Below are 21592 nucleotides of genomic sequence, written 5' to 3' on the forward strand. Positions count from 1 at the left end.
ATACAAATTCCTGGCCTTCAGACTTTAACTTTGTCAGCAGAGTTCTGTCTTCTGTCCTTGTGCCCTGAGGCTGAAGTATATTGATATCAGTAGGTGTCAAATACAAAGTAAGACAGGTGAGTTCAGACAAGAGTTCAGCATGAAATAGAGGCCCTTTGCCTTCTTAGTTTTTCTTCTCTTAATGCTCTCCAATTTACTTATGTCCTTTCTAAAATGTGGCACCTAGAACTGATCGTAATGCTCCAGATGTGGTCTAATTATATCCTTCTTAGTCTCGGACATTCTTCCTCTCTTAATGTAGCCTAAGATTGAATTAGCTTTCTTGACTGCTATATCACAGTTGACTCAGTCCCCTAAAATCATCAGCTCCTTTTCAAGTGAACTGCTATCTAGCTATACCTTCCTCATTCTGTATTTGTGAAGCTAATTTTTTAACCTTAATGAGATCTTATATTTATCCCTATTACATTTCATCTTATTATATCCAAGCCAATGTTCTAGACTGTCACTTTTTTAAGCCTAATTTGTCCACTGTGTTACTATTATTGCCAGCTTTATTTGATCTATAAATTTGAAAGGCATTCCTTTTTTTTTTTTTTTTTTTTGCAGGGCAGTGGGAATTAAGTGACTTGCCCAGGGTCACACAGCTAGTAAGTGTCAAGTGTCTGAGGCTGGATTTGAACTCAAGTCCTCCTGAATCCAAGGCCAGTGCTTTATCCACTGCGCCACCTAGCTGCCCCCCCTTTTTTTTAATTGAAGTAATTGATGAAAATTTTAGGTGACACCGGGCCAAGCACAAATCTCTGCACCAGAGACCCCTGTCATGCATTCTGTTCAGGTCATGGCAAAACTTTTCTAGCCTCCATATTTAACTGAAAGTAAGATCCTCAGTTCTTGTCTCTTTTTCCCTGGACCATGGCTATGGCATACCACTTGTGCTAGTCTCAACTCTGCCTTAGCACCTTGAAGTCTATACTCAACTTTTTTTTTCCTTCTCTAACTTTTTATTTTATTGTGGTTTTTAAACTTGTCTTATTGTCTCTTGGTTATCTCATCTTACCATCTTCTATTTCTCTTCCTTTTCCTCCTCTTTGAATTTTTCCATACTTTTTCTTCTTTTATCTTAAGTCCTTTTCCTTGAATCTTTTACCTTTGCTAATTCTCATCAAATAATTTCACTCAAGTCCTTCTCCTTCAACTTAAGCCCTTCTCCTTTTCTCCTCCTTCAGTATTTCTCCTCATTCTCCCAATTTTTTCCTCCCCAAATTCAGTCTCTGGCCTTCACAGTTCCAAAGCCCTCCAAATCACATTCACAATTCCTTTCTTTCTTCATCTCAAATAATTTATTCATTCCTTTATACAAACTCTCACAGAACCTAGAAGAAAAATTCTCAATTGCAAGATAAAAGATATTTTTAAATATCTCCCTCCAAAAAGTATCATTGAGCTACATGGCTATCATATATTTCAAAATATAGCAAAATATGGTCAGGAAAGAAATTAACATAATATAGACCAAATACACAAAACCTCAGATAACCAAAATTTTGGGGAAATCGAATGTTCTGCTTAATTGACCAGGAATCTAATTTTCAGTTTGATTGAAATTTACTGTAAAATTTATTTTATTTCAATTCTTGTTTAAAATATATTTGAGTATTTTAAAGTGTTAAGAGTTGGAAGGTATCTTAGACAGATAATTCAACTTCATTTTATAGAGGACTGACACCCAGAGAAGCAAGTTAACCAATAGCTAGTTTGATACCTAGAACTCAGATCTACTGACTCCCAATCCAAGGGGGAGTGAGAGATTCTCAGAGAGGGATGAGGAAGAGAGAGAGGAAGGGGGGGGGGAGAGAGAGAGAGAGGGAGAGGGAGAGAGGGAGAGAGAGAGAGAGAGAGAGAGAGAGAGAGAGAGAGAGAGAGAGAGAGAGAGAGAGAGAGAAAAGCTGGTCGTGTTTGACCTTCAGACCTAACCAGGAGACACTGCAAAGCTGATTCTCCTTAGAACTGCAGATTCCAGGTGGAGGTGAGTTTGTGTTCCTTCCAGTGAGGCTGGCTTGTTAAGCCAGCTGAGCTGGAAACAAGTTTAGTGTTTGAATTAGTTTTTGCCAGACCCAAGTTGTTCTGAGTAGCCAAGAAAGTAAAGCTTATTCGAGGTACCTGGGGGCCTTTTTACCCTAGAGATTAGATTCTAACTTTCTCTATCCCCTTTCTCATTGTCCTTAGCTTTATTAACTGTTGTAAATTTTGTTACCAGTAATAAAACCTGATTTGTTTGTGAAAAAGAAGCTGTTAATCTCCTTTCTTATTAGTCTGGGAGACATAACTGAAAAAGAGGCAGTTTGGAGAAAGGGAAACTCTGGACCTAGAAGTCCCCCATTATTTTCTGAACCCCAATATTATGGTGAGCTGCCAAATTAACTCCCCAGTACTAAATTTGGCCCGGGCAGTTGGCGAGCCAGGTAGGAGTCAAACCTGGATGCTCACAGAGAAATCAATAATTATTGTGAGTTATAAAAGTTCTACTAGAAGAGATAAATTTTGAACTTTGTTTTTTAAGATTTAAATAAAGTAACAGAGGAAGGTTTCTAACATGTAAGTTATTTGAGGAGGATTTACAGAAAGATAAAGACAAAATTTCACAGAATAAGAAAGCACAGAGAAGCTGGACCTACATGAAATGATGGACTCATTGAAGTATCAAAGAGTCAACATTGATGTAAAGAAGGGCAAGAGATAGGATTTGCTCAGACCTAAGCTTTATGAATATCAATTTAAAGTGGAGGTGTTTAGAGGCTTTAAAAGAGAGAGAAATTAGGGGCAGCTAGGTGGTGCAGTGGATAGAGCACAGACCCTGGATTCAGGAGGACCTGAGTTCAAATCTGGTCCCAGACACTTAACATTTACTAGCTGTGTGACCCTGGGCAAGTCACTTAACCCCAATTGCCTCACCAAAAGAGAGAGAGAGAGAGAGAAATTAGATTTGTAAGGACATATTAATATGTCCCAGGCACTGTTTTAATGCTGGGGATATAAAGAAAGGGGGGAAAGATAAATTCTGTTTTCAAGAAGCTCATGGTCTAATGGGGAAGACAATATGCAAACAAGCTATATACAGGATAATTTGGGGGTAATGTCTGAGGGAAGTAGCAGTAAGATTAGAGGTTCTTGCAGAAAGTGAGGCTTCAGTTGAACCTTGAAGGAAGCCAGAGAGGCTAGGAAGTGGAAATGAGGAGAGATTCTAGGCATGGGCAAAAGCAAGTAAAAATACTCAAGAGTTGGGAGATTTTTTTAATTCATTTTTATTTTTAGGTTCAAATTCTCTTCCTCCCACCTTCCCCTTTCCTCCTTCCCATTGAGAAAGCAATACCAACAAAACCTGACGCAACATTCAATAGTCCCAAGAAAGCAATAGAAGGACTTAAGAGGAAAGGAGCTCAGCACAGACATTCATCCTGGAAGTGTGCAGAGCCCAGTCCTAATATAAAGTCCAAACTCAAAAAACAGGCTAGAAGAATAAATAAATAAGAATCCCAACAAAAAGAGTTATTATAATGAAAGGGAAGCTTAAGCTACACATCCAAAAGAAGAAAATGGCTCCAAGATATTTAAAAATTAAGCCTGAAAGAAAAATATAGCTTGTGCATAAGTCCAAACAGAATTTCTGGAAGTGATAAAGCAAAGGCTAAAAAGGAGCTAAAAATTTGTTTTAAAAACCAAGTGAGAGGAGAAGAGGAAAAATTGGGAAAAGAAGTCAGAGATAGGAAAAAAGACGGAAAGAGAATTAACAGCTTAGAACAGGAGGTTCAAACCTTACCTAAGAAAATAATTCCCTGAAAACTAGAATTGACCAAATAAAAGCTAACAACTCCATGAGACATAGAGAAATGTTAAAGTCAAAAGACTAAAAAATAAAAAATATAAGGTATCTCATAAGAATAACTAACCTGGAAAACAGATCAAAGAGAAACAGTTTAAGGATCTTGGGCCACATGAAAGCCATTATAAAAAAAGAATACTAGGTATCATATTTCAAGAAATTATAAAATTGTCCAGATTTCTTACAACTAGAAGGCCAAGGAAATATAGAAAGAAACCTCAAAATGAAAACTTCCAGAATGCTTCAGACAAAATTCAGAGCTCCCAAGTTAATGAAAAAATATTGCAAATAGTCAGAAAGGAGAATTTAAGTATCAGAGATCCACACAGGTAGAATCATACAGGATTTAGCAGCTACCACTATAAAGGAGCATAGAGATTAGAATTTAATATTCCAGAAAGCAGAAGAGCTTATTACAACCAAGAATATCTTACTCAGCAAAGCTGAGTATAATTATATAGGGGAAAAGTGTAAAAGTATACAAATGGAAAATTAAATAGACTTTTAATGAAAGAGACGACTTTCCAAGCATCCCTGATGAAAAGACCACAGCAGAGAATTTGACATACAAACACAGGAATCAAGATGAACATAAAATTATTAACCTGAGCAAGAGACTAAATCAGGATTGCGTGTTTATATGGAGAGCTGATATAAATATCCCTTCAGACTCTATCATAATCAGGTGTCATAAAGGAAGTCTAATTATAGACAGAGGACCTCAAGTGAGTCTCTTACATTTTGATGATCTTAAAAGAAGGATAGAAAGAGTGGGGAAGAGGAATACACTGGGATTGGGAAAACGTGGAGAGAAAGAATGGAAAATATACGTTATGCAGCAGAAACAATATTGTAAAGACAAAAAAACTTTGAGACTTAGGAGTTCTGAGTGATACAGTGACCAAATACAGTTACAGAGGATTAATAATTAAACAAGCGGCCCACTTCCAAATAGAGGACTGGATTCATAATGCAGATGGATATATAGATATAGATTAAATTTCCCCCTTTGGACAGGGTCTATGTAGGAATCTGTTTCCCTTGACTCTACATGTTTGTATCAAGTTTTTGTTGTTATTGCTTTCTCATTGAGATGGAGGAAAGAGGAAGGTGGGAGGGAGAGAAGCAAGCTATTGGTGCTCCCAAAGTGATGTGATCTGGGATGAAATCTCCTCATTGCCTTCCTGGTCTGAGCTTTTTAGGTCTTTGACCGGGTTTGGGTCTCAGCAAACCCTCTATTTGTCCCTGGTTGGAAATTTCAATAGACTGCTGCTAGATTCAGCCCTGATTAGCCTGCTGGGAGGCTCTGCAGACTCAGAGCCACAGAACCACAGGCTCCCCTTTAGCTTGGGATTCTTGTCCTGATTATTCCACTGCAGACTTCATCCTGGGCTAAAGGGAAGAACTGAGTTGCTTCTCTGCTCCCAGAATCAGAGCAATATGACTCCTTTTTCCTTTTGAACTTGTACTTCACCCAGTCCACAGGTAGGGCCATAGATCACAACTGTTCCTCTTCACCAGCCTTAGGCTCTGATGCCCTCCTTGGACTTCCCTGGAACTGTGACCCAGAACTGGGTAGTGAGTGATAGAGCTGTTAGGTGCACCCTGTCCCACATTTTGCACCGGTTCAGAGCTCCCCTGGGGCTTCTTCTGGCCCTAGGACACATTCAGGTCTTCTTTTTCATCTCTGGGCACTGGGATGTTCTTGGTCAGACTCTCCCTTCCGTGACCACCAACTTATTTGGAAAAATGACACACTGATTTTTTTCTTGAATTTTTCCACCAGGGTTCAATCTGATCCATCTTCTATCTCTGCAAAGAAAATGGTGAGGGTAGGGAAGTTGGGCTGTACTTTTTCCTGCATTTCTGCCATTTTGACTCTACCCACCCTGGAGAAAAGTTTTAACTAGCAATTTCTTTCCCCAGAACAATGTAGCTGGGGCAGGTAGCACTAAATATGCCCTTAATTTACCTTTTAAAAAATTTAGTTGCTTTGTTGGGGTGGGGAGCTTATGACACAAAACTCCATGGAAAAAGGACCCTGGGACACCATCCTTTCAGAGAAGACAGAGACATTGGGGCCACTGACCTGATATAGATAAGAAACCCCAGGAGAACATGACTCTACTGCTGAAGGAGGGAATGGGAAGGAGCTTACTTGGTGTGTGCTTGGTGGGGGAACAAATTCTTCTTACTAGGTGCTAAGTAAATTCAGTTGTTTCTACTACAAAAGGGTCCTAAATTTTGGGATCTGGGGTAAAGGTCCATTTGCCCTGTCCTACTTATGGTTAGTGGGTAAACAGAGGCAACAGGAAGAATTGTTGAATGTCAGCATGAAGCTACAATTTTACTTGCTTTGTTTTTAGGTATTTTCTTTACAAAAAGTAAACAATAGTCTTCAGTATACAAGAGATCAACATGCAAATTACTGTTATTTCAACAGGAACTGCAATGGCTACAGGAGTCTTGTCGCAAAATGAACAACTTTACTGCTCCTCAGAGAACAATAGCGTATATGCAACAAGCATGAAAGGTAATGTTTAATTCATTCTTTGTTATTTTTTATGTATAGGCTATAGGAGTTTCAAAGATTGAAATCAGCCAGAACGAAATAAAAAAGAGAGCGAAGACCCAACTCAGCCATATCTTAAGTTGCAGGTTAATTTTTTTTTCTTTAATCTACCTCTTACTTCCATTATAATTTCTTTCTTGAAATACTAAATAGAAAAGATGGCCTTTGAGGAAGAAATTTAGTAACAATATCTGCTTCCTGTAGCTTCTTTTCAGAGCAAAATTATGCATTTGCCCCTCTAATCAAATGCTTGTACATGACTCAGCCCCCAATTTCCTTATTATTCACTTGGAAGTGTCTCTTTTAAAGCATCACCCACATTTAGCAGCTCTCTAACCCCACTCTTGCCAGATTTCTTATTCATGCCTTTGTCACCTTCCCACACTACAGTGATTCTTTCTCAGGAAGGAGGCTCTTGACGTCTGCCACCCCAGGCTTATTCTCTCCTGGTTCCCAGGATCTGTCCAGCCTCATTTTCACTTGCACTTGGTCCCTAGGTCTCTGCCTTTTCCACTGCCACTCTGCCTTGGATTGTAAAGGGTGTGTACTACTCTTCTTAGCAAGCCATGAGCCTTAGAATTAGAAGAGACCTTAGAATCTTCTAATTGGGAAATTGAAGTCTCAAAATTTTCTAACTTCTCTGTTGTGGCCTATCATTCCTAGAATGTTGGAGTTTTCTAAAAAATCTAATACTGTCTACAGACAAAAAGATTTTGATTTAGCCCTAGAAGGGGCCTTGGAGATCATCAAGTCCAACCCCCTCATTGTACACATGAGGACCCTGAACCTTGAGAGAGTAACAGACTTCCTAAAGTCACACAAGTGGTAAATGAAAAAGTCATGATTTGAACCGGGATTCTCCTGGCTTCAGGTCACCCTATATAATAGCTAGCATGCCCATAGTACTTTAAGGTTTGCAAAACACTTTACAAATATTATCTCATTTTATTCTCAAAACAACTCTGCAAAGTAGGTGATGAGCTTATGAAACGCCTTGCCCAAGGTCACACTGCTAGTACCTGAACAAGGCTGGATTTGAACACATCTTCCTGACTCCGGGTCCAGCACTCATCTCCCGCACCTCATCCCTACATTAGTCTTAGAGATGCTTATCTCACCCTTTTACTAAAGTTCCCTTTTGTTCTTTAACATATGTTTTCCCATTGTTCAAATATAGTTTATAATGCATGCCATGCTTCTCTTCTAATCCGAATGTCTTAATTATGCTCACTGTCAGTTCTTACTCATTGGTTCTGCTCCTTAAATGAGGTCTAGCCCATTTATCTTCTGTTATTATTTTGGTCTAATCTTATGAATGTCAAGGTAGTTAGTAATAGCAATTTTGTTGTTGTCTGTAGTCTACTATTCCTCTTTATCTTTCCCACATACCTTGGCTCTTATCACCTGCCAAAAGAAAGCTTGTTCCTATTTCCAGACTTGTGGGTTCTCAAGGGACTTGCCCTCTTTCTTCCCTGGAGCTGACCCTGGTTTATTATCCCTGCCAGAATACAAAAATGGTTAAACCTCAGGCACCTACAGCCAGTGTCTCAAAACGAGTGGCACTTCTTTCCTTCACTTAATATACTTTATTTTTTCCCAATTACATATATAGTTTTCTTCTCCTCCTCCTTCTTCTTCTTTTGCAGGGCAATGGGGGTTAAGTGACTTGCCCAGGGTCACACAGCTAGTGTCAAGTGTCTGAGACCGGATATGAATTCAGGTCCTCCTAAATCCAGGGCCAGTGCTTTATCCACTGCGCCACCTAGCTGTCCCTTAAAGATAGTTTTCAACATTCATTTTTGTAAGATTTTGAATTTCAAATTTTTCTCCCTCCCTTCTTTCCCGCCTCCCCAAGGCAGCAAGCAAACTGATATAGGTCATACAGTACAATCGTGTTAAACATATTTCCACATTACTTGTGTTGTGAGAGAAGAAAACCCACAAGGAAGAAAAAAACAAAAAACAAAAAAAGTGAAAATAGTATGCCTCAGTCTGCATTCAGACTCCATAGTTGTCTGGATGTAGAGAGCATTTTCCATCATGAGTCTTTTGGAATTGTCTTGGATCATTGTATTGCTGAGAAGAGTTACTAAGTCTATCACAGTTGATCATCACAGTGTTGATATTACTGTGTATAATGTTCTTCTGGTTCTGATCACTTCACCTTTCGTCTGTTCATGTAAGCCTTTTTAGGTTTTTCTGAAATCTACCTGCTCATCATTTCTTTTCTTTTCTTTTTCTTTCTTTTTTTTTTTTTTTTTTGGGTGAGGCATTTGGGGTTAAGTGACTTGCCCAGGGTCACGCAGCTAGTAAGTGTCAAGTGTCTGAGGCCAGATTTGAACTCAGGTCTTCCTGAATCCAGGACCAGTGCTCTATCCACTCTGCCACCTAGCTGCCCCTCTCATCATTTCTTATAGCACAATAGTATTCCATTACATTCATATACCACAATTGTTTAGCCATCCCCTCAATTTCCAATGCATTGCTGCCACAAAAAGAGCTGCCGTAAATATTTTGTACATGTTGGTCCTTTTCCCTTTCTATGACCTCTTTGTGATACATACCTAGTAGTGGTATTGCTGGGTCAAAGGGAATGTACAGTTTTATAGCCCTTGGGCATAGTTCCAAATTGCTCTCCAGAATCTCACGGTACTTCTGAGTCTCCCTTTCAGTGGTGCACATGTTTAGGTCTTCTTTGAAGGTAGCCAAGCTGCAATGTAGACTTATGAGGTTGAAGTTGAACAGCAAATGATGAATTTGGAGGCTAACTACCTTGTTTCAGATCCTAACCATGTTACTTATATGACCTTGGGCAAGTCATTTCCCTTCTTCTGGGCCTCACTCTCATCATCTCTCAGAAGAGGGGGTTAGATTAGATGGCCAAAGGCTCCTTCCAATTGCTGGTCAATGGTCCTTTGACCTGTGTCCATTTCTAGTGGGACTCCTGACACTTTTTTCCTGTATAAAGCAAATTGCTGGGGTGTGTCTCTGCATTGTGCTACTCTCTTGTATCTTGTTAGAATATTTAACAAATTCACATTTAAGGTTCTGATTGTTGGGCTTGTGTTTTTCCTCCTTTATTTCTTTTGTATTGATTTTTATCCCTTTTCTCTTAAATCTGTACTTTGTTGCTTGAATTAGCTTTGCTTATGTGACTTGTGTTAATCTATTTTTTTCCTTGATAGCATTTTTTCCAGTTACATGTAAGGATAGTTTTCAACATTCATTTTTATAAAATTTTGAGTTCCCAATTTTTTTCTCTCCCTCCCTTCCATCTCCCCTCCCCAAGAGAGCAAGCAATCTGATATAGTTATATATGTACAATCACATTAAACATATTTCCACATTAGTCATGTTGTGAAAGAAGAATCGGAACAAAAGGGAAAAACCTCAAGAAAGAAAAAACAAAAGAAAAAATAAAAATAGTGTGGTTCAATCTGCATTCAGATTCCACGATTTATTTTCTGGATGTGGAAAGCACTTCCCATCATGAGTCCTTTGGAAATGTATTTTTGGATCATTGTATTCCTGAGAAAAGCAAAGTCTATCACAGCTGATCATCACACAATGTTGCTGTTATTGTGTACAATGTTCTCCTGGTTCTGCTCACTTCATTCATCAGCAGTCCATTTAAGTCTTTCTAGGTTTTTTTGAAGTCTGCCTGCATATATTTATAGCAGCTCTTTTTGTGGTGGCTAAGAATTGGAAATTAAAGGAATGCCCATCAATTGGGTAATGGCTAAACAAACTGTGGTATATGATGTTGATGGAATATTATTGTGCTATAAGAAATGATAAGCAGGATGATTTCAGAAAGGCCTGGAGAGACTTGTATGAACTGATGAATAGTGAAGTGAGCAGAACCAGGAGAACATTGTGCACAGAGACAGCAATACTGTTTGATGAAGAACTGTGAATGACTTAACTATTCTCAGCAATACAATGATCCAAGACAATCCCATAGAACTAATGAGGAAGCAGACTATCTGCATCCAAAGAAAGAACTGATATTGATAACCACAGACTGAAGCAGGCTGTTTTTCACTTTCTTTCATTTTTTTCTTTTATTCAAGTTTTCTTGTACAAAATGACTAATATGGTAATGTTTTACATAATTGCACATGTATAACCTATATCTGATTGCTTATTGCCTTAGGGAGGGGGAGTGGAGGAAAGGAAGGAGGAATAAAATTTAGAACTTGTCACTTTAAATAAAAATGTTTATTATTTTAAAAAAGAAATCTGCCTGCTCATCATTTCTTATAGCGCAATAGTATTCCATTACATTCATATCCCACAACTTGTTCAGCCATTCCCCAGCTGATGGGCATCCCCTCAATTTCCAATTCTTTGTCACCACAGAGGTCTGCTATAAATACTGTTCTCATGTGAATCCTTTTCCCTTTTTTATGATCTCTTTGGGATACAGACATAGTAGTGGTATTGCTGAGTCAAAGGGTATGCATAGCCCCATAACCCTTTGGGCATAGTTCCAAATTGCTCTCCAGAATGGTTGGATCAGTTCACAACTCTATCAACAATGTATTAGTGTTTCCATTTTTGCACATCTTGTCCAACATTTATTATTTTTCTTTTTTGTCATATTAGTCAATTTGCTAGGTGTGAGGTACCTCAGAGTTATTTTAATTTGCATTTCTCTAATCAATAGTGATTTAGCGGGGCAGCTAGGTGGCGCAGTGGATAGAGCACCAGCTCTGGATTCAGAAGAACCTGAGTTCAAATCCAGCCTCAGACACATAACAATTACGAGCTGTGTGACCCTGGGCAAGTCATTTAACCCCAATTGCCTCACACACAAAAAAATAGTGATTTAGAACATTTTTTTCATATAGCAATAGATACCTTTTGATTTCTTTTTCTGAATGCTGTCTGTTCATATCCTTTGCCCATTTCTCTTGGTTTGTTTTTTTTTTAAGTGAGGCAGTTGGGGTTAAGTGACTTGCCCAGGGTCACACAGCTAGTCAGTGTTAAGTGTCTGAGGCCGGATTTGAACTCAGGTAGTCCTGAATCCAGGGCTGGTGCTTTATCCACTGCACCACCTAGCTGCCCCGCCCATTTCTCAATTGGGGAATGACTTGTATTTGTGCTAATCTATTTCCCAAGATTCCCCACCTCTCAGTTTAACTACTTATACCCTAAGTTCCTAGAATTTACTTAAATTGTTCATTTCCCTTTGTTTTGGTTTATCTATTTCTTTCCCTCTTTTGGCCCTTCTCTTTCCCTATCCACACAAGTATGAGGTCCAACATTTTCCTTCCAACTCTCTCTTCAGCTTCTTAAATAACCTTTTGCCGTGCACATTTCCAAGAAATGTTCCTTTGCTTTATGCTCTTCCTGATTTTTCTTTCCTTTTAGTCACTTCAGAGTTGTTTTCTCCAATATATGGACTATCCCATTATGTGTTCCTTCTTTATTCTGTGTCCCTCATGAAAGGACCTTCCAAGTGGACCAACTTTGAACTCAGTCCCCATCCCATTCTTGTATTATTGAACAACATGCAAACATATATACAAACAAGCTATGTTCAGGATAAATAGGAGATAATTAACAGAGGGAAGGCCCTGGACTTAAGAGAAGATAGGGTAGGCTTCCTGTAGGAAACAGGACTTAAAGGAAGCCAGAGAGGTCTGTAGTCAGAGCAGAGGAGGGAAAGTGATCCAGGATTGGGGGAGAGCCAGAGAGAATGTGCTGAGCTGAGAGATGAAGTATCTTGTTCATGAAGTATCCAGGAGGCCAGTGGATGGAAGAGTATGTATAACATGTAAGACAGACAGGGAGGGAGCAGGTGAAGAAGGGCTCCTCAGAATGAAATAATATTAAATTCATATACAGTGGTCCAAAGGTCTGTAGACCTAGAGCTGAAAGGGGCTTTAGATGTGAGTGAGGTTAACTCTCATTTTACAGATAAGGAACTGGAACCCCAAATAGGTACAGAAACTTGCCCAGGATCACACAGCTATTATGTATCTAGGTTGCAAAGAAGATAGAGTGCTATGCCTAAAGTTCAGAGGCCCAGAGTTCAAATCCAGCCTCAGACTCTAGCTGTGTGACCCTGAGAAAGTCGCTTAACTTGTTTCTCTCAGTTTCCTAGTCTGTAAAATGGGAGTAATAATGGCACCTATCTCCCAGGTTGTTTGGAAGATCAAATGAGATAATGTTGGCCATCATCATCATTATTATTTGAGGTAGAATTTGAACCCAGGTCTTCCTGACTTCCAGTTTAGCATTCTATCCCCAATACTACCCTATTTCCCACTTGTTGGGCACATAGATTTTTTTCTAGTTTTTTTTTTTTTTACTATTACAAATAATGCCTCCATGAATATTTTTGTACAGCTATTTTCTCTTGTTAATCTTCTTAAGGTATTACCCTAAAAATAGGATTGCTGCATAACTTCTTTTAATTTAAAAAAAGAAAAGAAAAAGTCAAATCTTTACAAAATTACTTACATCTCATTATAATATACAAATAATTAAAAAGAAATTAAATAATTTTATCTACTGATATTTATCTAAGCAGATCATAAGTATACTATTTTTAAGATTCTAATTTAAATTGAAATTAGTATGTGCAAAATTCTAATGTATTCACCATTAGCATCCACCCAGAATAATCTCACACCAAATTTCTCATCAAAGAGCATAGACATAACCACAAAACTTCTGAAAAAAGACTGATGAGAATCAGGAAAGCACAAGGGTAATATTTGTGTACTCTTAGAAATAGGAAATAACCCCTTGGAAGTAAGTTGGGTGGTTTTTATAGGATCTTATGCTTTAGAAACTTATAGTTCATAGGTGGGCAGCTGGTAGCTGATACTAGATCTTATTTCCCTGAGCACTCCCGCCACTTGTGCCGATCCTCCCACATATTGATAGCCGTCCACATACTCTTGGCGTGGCCATGAATAGAGGAAGCACCGACAGTGCTGAAGGTCTTAGGCTCTATTGAGAGGACTTGCACACCAAACAAGAAACTCTGCCAGCTCAGACCACATCCAGAATGTTGTTTTCCATTCTACACACCATGCTTTATATGTTTAAAATAATTTTATTGATTTTTAAATTTTTATATCACCTACATTTCTCAGTGTAACTCTCCCTCCTTCCAAAGCAATCCTCTGTAACTAAACATAAAAGAGTAAAAACAAAACAAAATCCAGTTTTAACAAAACTAACTCACATATCTGACAATGTATGTAGCAGTCCACATCCATAGTTCCCTACCTCCACAAAGAAAAGAGAGGTGGTGCCTTCTCATATCTCTTCTTTTCAACCAAGCGTGGTCATTATATCACAGCATTCAGTTTTGATTATTTTCTTCCCATTGTTTCCTGTTTACATTGTCATAGTCACTGCAAAATTGACTTCCATGTTCTGCTTACATCATTAGGTATTGGTTTCTTTCTTTCCCTGGCTTCTTTGTATTTATCATACTTATGCTGTCTTATAGCAGAGTAATAGTGTTTTACATTCCTGTACTTCTATTGGTTTAGCTATTCCCTAAATGATGGGCATCTTCTGGGTTTCCAGAGCTTTGCTCCTATCAAAAATGTTACTATAAGCAATGTCATGTCTATGGAGTAATTCTTTTTGTCATTGACCTCTTTTGGATATATGTCTAGCAGTGGAAATTTGACCCTGTAATACTTAAAGCCTATAACCTCAAGGAGTTCCTGAATAGAGGGAAAGAACCTCATATAAACTATATTTTAGCATATTTTCTCCGCCCTCCCCTCTGTGTATATCTTATTGCACAGTTATTTTCATGTTGTTTTCTTATATTAGAATATAAGCTCCTAAAGGTCAAAAACAGTGTTTTTGTCGTTCTTTGTGTCTTCATCATTTATTACAATGCCTGCCATATAATAATCACTTAGTAAGTGCTTGTTTATATACCATGTCAACCTTCATATTGTAAGCATTAAAATTAGCCTCAGGCTCCCTGAATGGAGCCACCCTCCTGTTTTAGCTGCAGGGGTTTGGACAAAAACCCCGGGCCCTGGGCATGGCTTGGCGCACATGGTGGGGGGAGGCACAAGCCCCTCGAGGAGCCCCCCCCCTCCCTCCCCCGCCACCCTGGAAGCGGCCAGCAAATTAGCTTGGCGTGGGCATGGCATGGCCCAAGGGTCCAGTGAGAAAGAAGGGTTTATATTCAGGAGCAGGGGTAGTAAGAAAAAAAAAAGATGTAGGTAGAGATGCTGTGCTGCTGACAGTGAAAGAAGAGCAAGTACTGAGGATGCTATGGAGTGGGGCTTTTCAGTTAGAAGGAGCATGGGACAGTGAGAGAGGAGGAACTGAAGGGGAACGCTGGAAGAGGGAGATGCTATGGAAAAAGGAGACACGGGGATGCTAAGAGAGTTGCAGGTGTGGCTTGACAGTGAAAGGTGGGGCGGGGGGACTCAGCTTGGGAGAGAAGCGCAGGTGGCAGGAGAGAAAAAGAGAAAGTGGAGAGTCCGTTTTGGCCGAGGTTTCAGGTTGTATACTTTGCATTTCTTTACCCTTATCTCTTACATTTATTTTTATAAATAAACCCTTGTGCTTTAATTTTAAAAAGAGGTATTTGCTTATTAATTTGGGAGAAGCAGTGGAGGAATTTATAAACAGCCCATACTAAATTAAAAGCAGTCAGGTAGCCAGCCAGGAGTCCACGGATTAAGGCCCAGTTAAAATATTTTTACAATATCAAAGTCCCTGAATATTAAGGTAAATGCTGACTTTGTTTAGAGGGTCTTGTCAAGTTGTTCATAAAATTCCTCATCTTCATCTTCTGTACTTTTTTTCATAGTGCTCTGTATGCTAGTACTCATTTTGAGTGCTACAAAGAGAGATGAGCCAAGTATTCTGTGAAATATTTGTTTTACATTTGGGCATATGATTAAACCAATTCCTTTATTTGTCTCTAATTGAAGAGCCTGTGAGCTATTTTTCCATTTAGTTGCAACTTCATTATGTCTTCTGGATTCATTTAAAGCAATATTTTCAATATGAAAATGATCCAGTTCTTAGCTGGTTTATCCATTTGTTGGCTGTTGGACAAAGTTCATACAATGATAGTGCCAGAATTTAGATGAATGTTTTTCGGTAGTCTAAAAATGGATTCTTAGCACACTCTACCCACTTTTCTGATACTCTCCCACCATCACAGTGGAAGAAGAAGAAGAATGTTACATGGAACCACTTTTAATTGATCTCTTTTCAGGAGTCATTTTAACTAAAATGACTCATCACCTAGTGTTCAACTTGATGTCACTAAGTTTTTCCAAACTTAACTACCTAGTCTTAGACAGTCATTCACTGGAACAGTACTTGAAGCCTTTCCCGCTTGGTAGAACCTAGTAGAGCTTATGTTCCACTAGCATAGCCTTCAAAAGCCCATCTTCTTTGCTACACTGCTGTTCTAGAGTGCTCATGGAGTCCGACAACAAATATTATTAAGTTCCTACCATCTGCCAAGCACTGGACCACATTCTGAAGAGACAAAGAAAGGCAAAAGACAGTGCTTGCTCTCAAGGCGCTCACAGTCTAATGGGGAAGACAACATGCAACCAGCTTTGTAGAAACAAGATACAGACAGGATAAATTGGGGGTAGTCTCAGAGGGTAGGCATAGTTAATAATGGAGGATAGTTCATAAGAAATATTTTTCATATAAAGGTATTTGACTCAGCCGCTTTATCAGAAACAATAGCTACCTCTCCTGAACTCCGTTAGCAATTATTTTTTTCTCTCTCTCTGAATTTTCCATGCTTTCTTGTATGGTAACTATTAGTATATGACTTATCTAAATTGTAAGCTCTCTGAGGATGGGGAGATCACATCTTACTCATCTTATGTCCTTGAACAGTGTTGGGTAGGGAGATGGGATAGTGCCTCTTTCAGGTCATATCTATTATCAATTATAATGTGTATTATAAGTTTTTTTAGTTTAGGGGAAAGCACCCTCCCTGATCCAAGTGCTTTCAGTCTGTTTCCTTAAGGTTTCTGTCAAAGAACTATGTTTCTTGGCTAATCAAAAATGGATAACTACATATAACTATACTTTCTAAATTATCTTGCATATCTTTTTGCATTCAAATGGACTCTTTATCTCCTGTTTTTTTATAAGAAAAGGAGATGGGGAATTCTTCAGTGTGAAGCAGATAATGGACAATATATCCCCACACTTTTTATGTTGGAAAACAGAATATAACCTTATACTGAGAGGCAGTGTGGTACATTGGAAAGAATGGAGTCAGAAGACCTTGGTTTAAATCACAATTTTGCTACTTACCACCTGTATTTGTATCACGTTGAGAAAGTTACAACCGGGGCAGCTAGGTGGCGCAGTAGATAAAGCACTGGCCCTGGATTCAGGAGTACCTGAGTTCAAATCCGGCCTCAGACACTTAACATTTACTAGCTGTGTGACCCTGGGCAAGTCACTTAACCCCCATTCCCTCCCCCCTACACACACACACACACAAAAATGAGAAAGTTACAACCTCTCTGAGCCTCAGTTCCCTCATCTGTAAAATGAGGAGTTTCACTAGAATGACAATTGAAGGTCCTTTTACCTCTAACTCTATGATCCCATGTTCTACTACATGAAGTAAAAGGTTTCCTAGGACTTAAGGTCTTAACAAGATGTTGGTTGGATACTCATTAGACATATGAGTAGGGAGTCCTAGACATATATGTGTTGACTATAGGTGACTTCTGAAGTGCCATGCAACTCTGGGATTCCATGAAGAAAAAGCCAAGGACTATTCTTTCAGGGGTGATTGTAAATTTTTTTCTTTCATTACATCTTTATCATCTTAGGGTTATCAAATGTTTAGCTTCCCTCTCCTCTAGTTCCTAAAAATGTAATGCTTAGGGGATTAATGGATATGTGTCTATCTAAATTAAGGAGGTATTGTTTTAGTATCTTTCTCAGTTCAGTGGCAAAAGCAGAAAATTATTCTGCATATTTGACTACACTATTAACATCACATCAAAAACAAAAATTACCTTCTCTCTTTTCTGAAAAGGGAAAAAATGAGCAATACCTGAGTCTACACTGCTCATATTTACAACCTTTCAGATTTTGACCTTAACATATGTTTATAACTGAATCAGGGTGCTTAGTGAGGAACTCTGTCAAGGAAATACCATTTTTTTCAATTTTTAACATTTTTATTTAAAGTTTGGAATTCCAAATTCTATTCCTTTCTCCCTCCCTGAGATAGTAAGCAATCAGATATAGGTTATCCATATGCAATTATGCAAAACATTTCCATGATAGTCATTTTGCATGAGAAAACTCAAGTAAAAGAAAAAAGAAAGAAAGAAAGAAAATGAAAAATAGCATGCTTCAATCTATATTCAATCAATATCAGTTCTTTTTCTGGAGGCAGATAGGATGCTTCGTCATTAGTCCTTTGGGATTATTTTGGATAATTCTATTGCTGAGAACAGCTAAATCATTCACAGTTCTTTATCAAACAATATTGCTGTCACTGTGTACAACATTCTCCTGGTTCTGTTTACTTCACTGTGCATCAGTTCATGTAAGTCTTTCCAGGTTTTTCTGAAATCATCCTGCTTGTCATTTCTTATAGTACAATATTATCCCAATTGCAATCATGTACCACAGCTCGTTTAGCCATTCTCCAGCTGATGGGCATCCCTTTGATTTCTACCATAAAAAAGAGCATCTGTAAATATTTTTGTACAAATAGGTCCTTTTCCCTTTCTTGGGATGTCTTTGTGTTAAAGAAATGCCATTATTAATTATTGTGTGGCACAGTGGAAAGAGTGCAGGATTTGGAGTTAGGAAATCTAGGTTCAAATCTGGATGCTGCTGCTTTGTTACCTTAGGTAAGTCACTTAACCAGAGATAAGTCTCTGGGCCTCACTGTCTTTACCTATAAAATTAAGAGGCTGGTAAGATGATTTCTAAGGTTCCCTATAGCTCTAAATCCGTACTCCTGTCATCCCTACAAATGATCCATGAGTCAGTTGCCCAAGTTATTTAGTATATTTTATTGATTCTAGTGGATTTTTCTTTATTCTTTTTGAGGGGTCAGCAGAAAAAATGGTTCTTTAGCATTGTAAAATAAGGGAGAGAAAAACATATGGTTTAAAGAAAAGGGGAAAATATGTGTATTTACATAAATATTAGTAAATGTAAATTTTATAAAAATCAGTATGTTAAATGATTTCTAAATTCTTTACAGTATCTAGGCTCAAAATCCCAGCTCAGACACCTGACTTAAGGTGACCTTGGACAAGTTATCTTACCTTTCAGGCCCTCAGTTTTCTCATCTATAAAATGATAGCATGGATGAGATCATCTTGAATGTCCCTTCTACCTCTAATGGTTTTTGCACAAGCCCCCTAACAGTCATCTGTATTTTTCTTCTTATTAAATCTTTTCAGTGTGTGCAAGAAGCAAAATAAAGTAATGCTAATTTGTGCATATTCAGTTTGAAATACAAATTATTCTTATTAGCATTTGAGCAATTTGTCTAAAACTAAATCCATTCATATAGGATTTTGCTTCCACAGAGCTCATGGGAATCAGTGGTTTCATTGTTTGTCACTATGGAAACCAGTCAGCCTATCCTGAATCACTATTAGATCATACGGAATGATGCACATATCTCTGTGTAACTTCATCATTCAGCAAGTTGGTTTCATATACACTTGCTTCAACAGTGTGATCAGACCATAGCAAGGGGGACAATGCAGGGTTCGCCTAGGAGGCTTTCGGCTGTGAATTTTCTGAGCACTTTTTTCCAAGGTCGAAGGCACTCTACTTCTGATCCTTTGCTTCGTTTGCACCAGAGACGGCGGAATTCAGTTATAGAAGTGCTTTCTTCATCTTCTCATCGGGTTATGGTGGCTATATCTTCTGTCAGCAGTGCAGAGATAAATTCAACTTTTCCTGAAAGAAAAAGTAAAGCCTTTTTCACTTAGATGACCAACACCCTTGTATTTCAGTTTGCATGCTTTGCTTAGGTGCTGTATTGTGTATATAAAATTTTAGCTTTCAGTGTTGATTGCATGTAATTCTTATTGTCTTTTATGTAAGTATTTTAAAAGGATTTATGAGAAAGTGATGGAATAGTTTGTAGCATGTTTGTAGACTTTATTACTAATTATATTTCCTGAACTGAGCTCAATCTCATGTAAAACATCTCATGGGTTGTGTTGTTTGTTTGTTTTTTTTTAATTTTCCTTAAATGACAGTCTGAATGAGGTTATGGCAATAACTTGTGGTGAAAGCCCTGTAATAGAAAGACTGTCATACATTCAAGTGAAAGGAACATAATTAAGAAACAACTGATGTTCTTAAGTGTTGAAATAAAATCAGTCTTACTTTCCATGTTGCTATGTCATTTCATGAGCTAACACATGAATCTTTTAGGTATTATCATAATGTGACCTTTTCTCTTGTTGGTTTTGTAGGAAGTTCACGACGTCCAACTCCAAAATATACTAAAGTTGGGGAACGTTTGCGACATGTTATTCCTGGACATGTGGCATGTTCAATGGCATGTGGTGGTCGAGCCTGCAAGTATGAGAATCCAGCACGCTGGAGTGAGCAGGAACAAGCCATCAGAGGGATTTATTCCTCCTGGTAATGTGGTGGTCTAGCCTTCCCAAAGCTGTCATTGAAGAAGCAGCATGACTGCCGGGATAGAACCATAACCACGATTGTAGTTTTACAGTATAAAGGTTTAGAGACATTAGGAGTCAAGTTCGCTTTGTTTATTAAATCATTGGTAATATTACCAATGTCTAGATAGGAATTCTATAAAATCCTGAGCTCTGTCCTAAGTTCATGTTTTAACCCTTGAAATAATGGATTTTATTGGATATTACTATTATTTCCAAGTTCATGGAATTTTTCTACTCCTCTCATTGAAAATGGCTTGACCTACTGGAGAGAAAGCATTTGATTAAAGTCAGAGGTCTTAGGGTCAGGTTCTAGTTTTACCACTCACTTAATTTCTCTGAGCTGCAACTTCCTCATTTATAAACTGGAAATAATTTCATCACCTTCCTTATAGAGGTGGTGTTAGGATCAAATGAAATCATCATTGTAAAGTGCTACTGCAAGGTCAGATCATGTTAATCCCTGAATAGATGTCTAAACACGCTGACAGAGTTGGTAGTGTTTTTTACTCTATGTGAGTAACATTAATTACTGCTACTTACTGCTCTTGTGTGTGTGTAGATAGTAAGTTGGATAATCACACCTTGCTCTATGCATTAGCTACATTACTGAAGAACTTCTATAAAACGCATAGCTCATATGGACTGCAGGAGCATCCTTCAAGGATTCTTATGGTGAATCATTTGTAAGGCAATGAATCTTTTGCAAACTATGTATTTGTTCCCTGTCTTCTCTGTCTTGTAAATTTGTATTTTCCTATGTTGAATTTTGTTCAGCTCCTCTCAGTGATAACTTCATTGTAAAGAACATGATATGATGAAGCATGAGAGGCAGCCTGGTGGGGTGGCTGGAGCTCTGGGGCCCGAGTCAGAAAACCACTTCCCTGACCTCTCAGAGAAGCACAGACAACCTCCAAGGTCCCTTCTACCTTTAAAGCTTTGATCACAGGAAAGGTTTCTCAGGTGGTTGTTCTCCCTTTTCCCCAGGATATTATGAAGCCAAAATTTAAGATCCGGGTACATTTTGTCCTTTTCTAATCATTACATAAAACTGAAAACAGATTTGTGTAGGTAGATTCTTTCCTGATTGAGGTGGGGGGGGGAAGCTGGGAAAATGAGGGGGTTGTACTATATCTCTGGCTGGGTTCTCTGCATTTAATAAATGTCTTCCTTTTGCCTCTCCAGGGTCACAGATAACATACTTGCAATGGCTCGACCATCAACTGAGCTAATTGAAAAGTACAACATCATTGAACAGTTTCAAAGGTATATGACCTTATTGCTTATAAATTCAGGTCCCTTAATTTGCCACCAACATCAGTTTTGATATGTGATGTATAAAATCTAAATTGTGAAGAAGGTTAAAAAGATGTTCTCATTTCTACAGTAGGTGGTCAGGAGCTTCATTTCAAACAAACGAGAAATTAAAGCTACAAGTGTTTACTGTTGTTAATATATGAATAAGGGCTGCAA

General features: G+C 38.3%; 1 protein-coding gene across 5 annotated transcripts in view; it reads left to right on the forward strand.

Annotated features, from left to right (window-relative positions):
- The window catches only part of PTPDC1 (protein tyrosine phosphatase domain containing 1), a 77122-nt gene that overhangs the window by 41646 nt on the left and 13884 nt on the right, over positions 1 to 21592 (forward strand). The window contains exons 2-4 of one of the 5 annotated variants that reach the window (XM_043977328.1): positions 6327 to 6416; positions 19910 to 20081; positions 21305 to 21385. In XM_043977328.1, the coding sequence (XP_043833263.1) occupies positions 6335 to 6416; positions 19910 to 20081; positions 21305 to 21385 (335 nt within the window). In that variant the 5' untranslated portion in view covers positions 6327 to 6334. Of the gene's footprint in view, positions 1 to 6326; positions 6417 to 18827; positions 19398 to 19909; positions 20082 to 21304; positions 21386 to 21592 lie in introns of those variants that run through there. The other 4 variants (XM_043977330.1, XM_043977327.1, XM_043977326.1 and 1 more) reach the window with 4 other exon arrangements.

The sequence above is a fragment of the Dromiciops gliroides genome, chromosome 1 (genome assembly GCF_019393635.1).
Source record: "Dromiciops gliroides isolate mDroGli1 chromosome 1, mDroGli1.pri, whole genome shotgun sequence".
In the NCBI taxonomy this organism is placed as follows: domain Eukaryota; kingdom Metazoa; phylum Chordata; class Mammalia; order Microbiotheria; family Microbiotheriidae; genus Dromiciops; species Dromiciops gliroides.